The sequence below is a fragment of the Lemur catta genome, chromosome 6, assembly GCF_020740605.2.
Source record: "Lemur catta isolate mLemCat1 chromosome 6, mLemCat1.pri, whole genome shotgun sequence".
NCBI lineage: Eukaryota > Metazoa > Chordata > Mammalia > Primates > Lemuridae > Lemur > Lemur catta.
This window is the reverse complement of record NC_059133.1, coordinates 99,712,640-99,720,688: the sequence shown is the minus strand read 5'-3', so window position 1 is coordinate 99,720,688 and position 8,049 is coordinate 99,712,640. Positions and strand designations below refer to the sequence as shown.

The window sequence follows — 8,049 nt, the reverse complement described above, 5'->3', positions numbered from 1 at the left end:
CAGACATTAAAAGGATAATAAAGGAATATTGTGAACATCTATACCCCCAAATTTGATAACCTAGATGAAATGGGCCAGTCCCTTGAAAGCCACAGTCTGTTGAGACTCACAGCAGAAGGGAAAGATCACCCGTATAGCCCAGCAGTTGCAGTCCTTGGTATCTTCCCAAATGAACTGAAAATTTATGTCTGCACAAAAACCTGCACACAGATGTTTATAGCAGCTCTATACGTAAAGCCAAAATTTGAAAGCAACCAAGATGTCCTTCAGTGAGTCAATGGATAAACTATGGTCCATCCAGACAATGGAATATTATTCAGTGCTAAAAAGTGCTATCAAACCATGAAAAGAGATAGAGGGACCTCAAATGCACATGACTAAGTGAAAGAAGACAATCTGACCAGGCTACACACTGTATGATTCCAACTATATGACATTCTGGAAAAGGCAAAACTATGGACACAGTAAAAAGATCAGTGGTTGCCAGGGATCAAGAGAGGGAGGAGGGATAAACAGGGAGAGCACAGAGGACTTGTAGGGCAGTGAAACTGTTCTGTATGACACTGTACTATAATGGTGGAAACATGTCATTGTGCGTTTGTCCAAATCCATAGAATGTACAGCACCAAGAGTGAATCCTACTGGAAACCACAGACTTCTGGTGATAATGATATGTCACTGTAGGTTGAACTGTATGTTCACTGTATGTTCACTGTAGGTCACTGTATGTTCACTGTAGGCTGTAAAAATTGTACCACTCTCGTGGGGGAAGTTGATAATGGAGGAGTCTAGGCATGTGTAGAGCGAGGGGGTATATGGGAGGTCTCTGCACTTTCTTCTCAATTTTGCAATGAACCTAAAACTGTTCTAATGTGTGTGTGTGTGTGTGTGTGTGTGTGTGTGTGTGTGTGTAGTCTTTAAAAACAAAAAATACTCCCAGAATATTATATCTATAGGCCTTCCTCTATTCATAAGTAATTTTACCTCCACTCCCATCTCATTGTATCTGAATCTTGCTGTACGTAACTTGATCTACACTGCATTTGCATTCAGTATGGACAAGACTTAGTTCCCCTTTAGGAGACCATCTTCACATCTCGCTCAGCATCCAGCACAGGTGGAAAAAAGGGAGTCAAAGGCTGAATCTCTTTGGGGGAATCTGCAAGCAGAAGAGGAGCTCCATTTTGAGAAAGACCCAGGCTGGTAGCTTGAATTCCCCACTTGGAGGTAAGATTGCAACACTGGTTTGAAGGAGAAGAAAGGGATTTTTCTCAGCCCTTCCTACATGCAGACTCTGGGTGGTAGGGAAAGATGGAAAACTAGTCAAGCCTCGAGCCTGGGAGATGAGCAGGCTGACATCCTTATAAGGCTTCCACCAGAGGTGGGGAGGGCAGAAGCCTGGAGGCCTCGGTCTCAGCCTGTAGGAGAGGAGCAGTTCTGGGCATTCAGTGGCGGAGGCTGCCTGCCCTGAGCACTGCACTCCCCTCTTTATGCCCAGCTGTGCCACTACTGACTTTTGCCCTGGGGACACATCTGAAACATTGATTACAGAGGCTCAAATTAATGTTTTTTAGACTGGAGTTTCCCAAACTTCAGTTGTGCCACACTGAAGATGTCAGTACCGCAGGGGAGCAGCAGGCTCAGCCCCGTGAGCCGTGAACCACAGCACGCAAAGCAGCCACTCTGAACAGACAAGACAGACACAGGCACGGAAACGTGCAGGGCGTGCCCACGGCAAGCACAAGCACTGCATAAAGCTGTCCAGACATACTGCGCCACTCACTGTAGCCTCATCCGAAGCAATACCAATTTTGAAATCACAGGTTTGATAGATTAGTTATGCTTTTCCTAATATACATTAAGACTATAAAGATAACCATTATAATAAAACATTGTTAGCCATTGGTAGTATCCTTACTGCCCACTGGGGATAATTGTACTATGTTTTTGGGGAAACACTTTTAACTAGTTTTTTTAAAAATTATATTAATAGTTAATTGTTTATATTTCTTCCACCTAATTATAAGCTTTCTAAGGTCAGGGACCATATTTTATTCAGTGCTTAGTACCGTGTTGAAGCTCAAAATATATTTGTTCTTTCTTCAGTCTGTTTTGTTTTGGTGATGGGGTAGTGATTACTAGGAATTAATCTACGTGCTCACATAAATGAAGTCTCCAAGATCATGTTATGAAGGGGAGAGCAATATTTATATGTGTTAAAGGAAGTTGCCCCCTTTTCAATACCATGCCATTATTATTTGGACTTGGGCTTTAAGATGTTTTTCTAATAACAGGATAAAAAACAGTAAATTGTCCACATACTTTCTACCTCTCTTTCCTGGATGAATAATACATATGTTTAAGAATTAGTCGTTGGCTACAAAACAGAGCAAAATTATACCCGTAGCAATCTTGGGGTGAAATACATAGTCATTGACCAGTAAGTGTTAGTTGAATGAATGGATGAAATGGTTAAGCTACAGTCAACATATGTTTACCATCCCTGGGAAACCATCAAAGAAAAATGGAGGAAAACTAATATTTATTCAGTGTGTAATATTCTAGAGCCTTTATATATATCTTTCCTCTGGAGAGAGAATAAAATCCTGCCTGTAGGGGACAGACACTTCCACCTGTCTTTAACCACAGTTTGCCTTCTCAGAAGACCACAGTTACTCAGTTTCTAAAGAGGATTCAAGACCTAATTTAATCTAGACAGCTGGACAGGAAGTTGTAGAAAGTAATGGATGATCTTCTGACCAGAGGAAAGTGTGAACAAGTTACTAGCATGAAGCAGTATATTAGGAGAGAGAGAATGACACGAAAGAAGAGAAAGGTATGCTAACACTTTAGTTACCTGCTAGAGAGAGGGACATTTATCAAACCTGGCCAGGAACTCCCATCTCCTTCCTCCCACCTACTTCTTTCCTTCTGAACCTTTTGTTCAAATGCAGAGTCCTTTGCCTGTAACTCAGTTGTGACCCATCAACACATAAGAAACTCATTCTTCGGAGACTGAAAATGAACGATACTGTTTCCTTAGCCGCTAAGGATCTAACGGAGCAAGAACTAGGTGAAGTCAAAAGGAAAAACACTCCAGGGTCAGAAGATGTGGACTGGAGTCCTGCCTCTGCGGACTGGTTGAGTGACCTTCACCTGATGCCTGTTACGGATCCCCTCTAACTCATGGTTTCCTTAACTCATTTGTTCAGCAAATATTTCCCAAGTGCTTACTGTGTACTAAGCATTGTTCAGCGCACTAGGGCTGCAGGGAATAAAACAGAGGCGGTTGGGAGGGATTTCACACCCTAGTGACAGTGACAGGCAGTGGGTAATAAGTAAATAAGCGGCGTACGGCCACATGGTGAGCAGTGCTATGAAGAAATGAAACAGATGAAACAAACGATAAAGACAAATTGGGAAGGGGGTTCCCAGGGAAGGTCTCCCTGGGGCAGTAACATTTGAGCTGACACATGAATGTACTAGAAGGAGCCAGCCAAGGCATAAGCCAGGGAAAGATTATTCCAGACAGAGGGACCTGCAAGCCTTGCGATGGGACCATGTTTGGGGCTGGCTGCCAATCAGGGGAAATGGCACAGGACATGCGGTGGTATAGGACAGTGGTTTTGACACAGTACCCCAAGTAATGCTGCAAGTTCCCTGGTGGTGTGTCAGGGTGGAGGGGCCAAGGGCAGAGGCTCTGCCAGGCTTGTGCCACCCTACCCAGCACACACACACACACACCTGCACACACACGCACACTGGTTCAACAAAAGAAGCTCTTTTTTTTTTTTCTTTGTAGTGATAAGTGCCTCGCCATGTTGCCTAGGCTGGGTTTTTTGGTTTTCTGTTTGTTTGTTTACCCCGTTGTGCTCCTGTGCAGATCTAGGCTGGTTTTGAACTCTTGGCCTTAAGTGATCTTCCTGCCTCGGCCTCCCAAGTGCTGGGATTACAGGTATGAGCCACTGTGCCCGGCCTCTTCTTCAATCTGAAGTATATACTGGGTTTCCGCCTAAGGTTTTGTTGAAGACCAGGTTCAGGGCTCAAAACTTCTTGATCTCAAAGGTCCTTTTCCACACTTCAGTTGTTCAATTGTCTGAAAAGTTGTCGGTCACAGCCTCTGTGGTGGCTGCAGAAGGGCGGATTCTGCTCTGTTCATTGATGGGGAGTCCGGGAGCACAGACCCAGCCACCTGGGACCCTCCGCAGGCCACCCCCTTCCCCCCCCCTCCCCCGCCGTGCTGGCGCACTGCAGCCGCTATGCCTTCCAGGCTGGCTCCAGGGGGGAGGGACATGCGTCGCTGCCTCGTTCTGGCAGACGACACCGGCTTCCTTGCCTCACACTGGCTGAGTAACACACTTTCTGTCCTACACAGGAGAGCTCTGGGAAGATAACCAAGGACTGGCTCTAGTTTTTCCAACCTGTGAAACGCAAAGTTGGCCTGCTGCCCCCCTCGCTAGCCTCCAGCCTCGCGCCCGTCCTGTCTCCGGGACGGCCGGGCAGCCCCAGGTGAGCTCTCCTGTCCCGGGCCCTGGGGGAAAGCACGGCGCAGAATGGGAAGTCATTTTCTGGTAACGCGGGTCTAATTAGCTCTCTGACTGACCAGAGGAAGCAGAGGCCACGAGGGATTTAAACAATGTGCTTCTCACGCAGCACGAAACAAGCAAAGAGCCAGACAGCGACATGGAGAGAAAGGGGGACACAGGGACAAACCCGCGAGCGTGTGGAGAAGGCGGGGAGAGCATCGAGTGACTGAAGCATCAGTTCTGGTTTTTCCAGTGTCGCCCCTGTTCCCAACGTCCCCTCTGCTCTCTCCCACAGAGCACTTACCTGCAGGTCGGCGATTTCTCTTTCTGCGTCCATCTTGCTGCCCTCGAGTCCCTTCACACGCAGTGGGGCCGGGGACAGAGTGCGTGGGCTCCTCCGGGCTCCGCTGTCTGAGTCTCGCTGCTGTCCTTGGGTGGGAGCGAACCCGCAGCTGGCCGGACAGCCCTGCTATTCATCCGTCCACTGTGGGACGCCCGGCTCGGCCTCAGCCCTGGGGGCGGTGCACACACGTGCAAGTGTGCGTGCGTGTGCTCTCCCGGGGGTGGCATGTGGCAATGGTAGGTGGCCTTTTAAGCTGGTCGGGACAGCATCATTTTCACTAGGGGCTTCAGTGCCCCTCCAGTTCCAGCAGAGCCATCTGCCTGCTTTGAGCTGTGGCTTTACTACTGGCAAAGGGCCCTGCATATTTATCAAGGAAACTGAAAACAGCCAAGGACATTGTCTGACTTCACTGCTCTGTGGGGTCCCCATTCACCAAGGCTGGTGGCCTCCAGCAGTCTCAAGACCAAGGTTCTGAGAAGTCTGTTCTTTGCTTTGTTCCTTCTATCCCTAAAAGTTAAAAAAAGAAAAGTGTGTAGTTTACCTAATAGTCTCCACAGCATAAGCCTTACACTACAAGGTGAGTGAAGAGTAAGTTTTTATTGACACACTGTTGGTAGCCTCAGCTTCTCCCTTGACCCGCCAGACAGAGAGCGAGCAGGGAACAGTTGTACCTTTGAATCTTGTTTCTGCAAGTAGTTGCATTTTCCCTATTTTAAAAGTAAAGCTTTCTTTTTTTGGAAACTTTTTTTTCTCCTGTTTACCTTAGAGCCTAAAACGCTCCTGGCTTGTCCCTGAAGCTGGTTTTAGACACAAGCTGTGTCTGTGGGGGCGGGGGCGGTGTTCGCGGGGAGGATCCCATTCAGAGTTTAAAGAGGTGGGGGCGGCAGGAAGAGAGCCAGCCGCACAAATTTACTCCCACCACACTCAAATGTGCAACAAAACAAAACAAAGCAAAACCCCAAAGGCAATATCTTCATTTCTGTGAAATGTCTTTGTAAATTCCCACCCTGCTGGACAGTGGTGTGGGGTAGGGCTGGACAACAGGATGAGGATTGTATTTTATTATTTTTTAATTTTTTTTATTTTACTAAGATATTAAGCTGATAAGAACAGATACTACCCTTGATCTTAGCCAAAAGGCCGAGAAGCGATGAGGATTATATTTTACTCTAACACAATAAGCATAGTTGGACCCAAGAATTTAGATGGTAAACAGTCCAGTTTAGCCGGAATACTCAGTCTTTTGGATTTCCGCCCCCTCCCCGGAAGACGGCATCCACGTGCATGGGAGAAGGGTGGAGGGTGATGGTTCTGCACCTGTCCTGTGGCCTCTCCATCTCTGCTAGTTTCTGCTATGGGGGTGCCGGGCAGGCAGGGCTCCCCCTGAGCTGCTGACTGCTAAGGAGAGCTGGGCCTGCTCCTGGGCCTCCTGCTGGCCTTCGTGGCTGATGTCTGTGGCCAGAATCACTCACGGCCCGTTCTCTTTCTGCTTTTGAGGACCCAGGGGTCTCCCTTGTTCACTGCCCTGTCTTGACTCTCAGGGTGATGTGGACCATCCTGTGCTCCTGTCCCAGTGGCACAGTTCAGTGGTCCGCCCCTGTGAGATAATCCCCTGGAATCCTCCCACCAGATGCTCGGTCAGTGCCCCATGCCCCTTGGGAACCAAGGGCTGCTGAGGAAGAACTGGAGAAAGGCAGGCTCAGCTTCCGGCAAGGAGTTTGCTCCGATGTGGCGGCTCCAGGTTGGTGCAGGAAGCCTCTGAGGGACTCTCCTTCCCGACTCCCAAACTCGAGTGAGACACAGAGCCCACTCTCTACTCAGCAGCCCTTCAAAACCTACCAGTAATGCATCCGTCACCCACATCGCACACTATCATACTATTATGTGAAAAGCTGTATTCTAAGCATTTTAACACACACCTTATTTAGTTTTCATAACAATCTTGGAAGTAGGGAATATTATTACTACTGTTTTACAGGTGAGAAAACAAAGCACAAAGAGGTGAAGTAGTTACCCAAGGTTGAACCGAGATTTGAACCCAGGCAGTCTGGATTCAGAGTCTACATTCTTATCTGTGATTCTGGCTCAGAGAGGAAAGATTGAACCACAGGTCTAACTATCTGCTTCCTCTTCCCCTGCTTTGCTTCTTCCCGCAATAACCATATTCTAGGATCAGAACAGGTGGGCTTTGGTGGATGCCTTTTTTGGCCTCCACCCATCTGCACCCAGATGCTCAAAATAAACAGCATTTTGCTATAAAATAAGTTTTTAAAGACGAAAAAAGTAAAAAATAAAAATTAAAAAAAAGAAAGGTAGAGTTTGTCTTCTTTTTTTATTCCTGCTTGGATGGGGTGCATCCTATGTGGAATTCTATAGTAATAATTCAAAGGGAGAATAATTTAGAAAATCCTCTTTATCAATAAAACCTGGCTATCAAAAATATTGTCTTGCTGGAAAACCTTATTTTGGACACGAGAAGCAAAATATTAACTATTTCTCTTTGCATTCCTGTTGTGAAAATCCTGATTATTCTTTAGATAATATTGATGTGTCTGGCTGAATGGAGGGAAACTGGGAAAGAGAAAAGCACCTGAATATATTTCAAAAAACTTCCTATTAATAATCACGTAAGGAGGAAGGACGTGCTGAGGTTGGCATACCCATCAAGGACAGTAACTACCATGGCTTCCAGCGCTTTGGCGAAACCTCGGATGCGTGGCCTCCTGGCCAAGCGTCTGCGCTTTCATATTGTTGGAGCATTCATTGTATCCCTGGGGGCTGCAGCTTTGTGTAAGTTTGGTGTGGCTGAAGCAAGAAAGAAGGCATATGCAGATTTCTACAGAAATTATGATTCTATGAAAGATTTTGAGGAGATGAGGAAGGCTGGCGTCTTTCAGAGTGCAAGGTGATTTTGGAACATAAAAGAATTACACAGAAGTTTGTCACAACCTGTGTTCCTGAGCTATGAATATGTGGGCTGAGGAATAGTTTCTCTTGGTAAATAAACCATTAACAAATACTGTGAAAAAAAATAATCACGTAAGTTTTAGAGGAAACAGCTGTAATTGGTTATAATAATGGCTTTGGTTTGGCAAGATCTGTCTGGATTTGGACCTCTCCCCATCTCATAAGCATCATTTTCAAGTTAACAGAATGAAGCGTTTGGAAAATAGTTTATCT

The 8,049-nt window shown here is 46.4% G+C and overlaps 1 protein-coding gene and 1 pseudogene across 1 annotated transcript; one reads left to right on the top strand and one right to left on the bottom strand.

Moving 5' to 3' along the window:
* Positions 1 to 5,916: 5,916 nt before the first annotated feature.
* Positions 5,917 to 6,021, bottom strand: LOC123640786 (annotated as a pseudogene).
* Positions 6,022 to 7,517: 1,496 nt separating this feature from the next.
* Positions 7,518 to 7,840, top strand: LOC123640204 (cytochrome c oxidase subunit 6C-like). The gene has a single exon (XM_045554684.1). The coding sequence runs from the start codon at positions 7,551 to 7,553 to the stop codon at positions 7,776 to 7,778; it is 228 nt and encodes a 75-aa protein (XP_045410640.1). The 5' UTR covers positions 7,518 to 7,550; the 3' UTR covers positions 7,779 to 7,840.
* Positions 7,841 to 8,049: the final 209 nt, after the last annotated feature.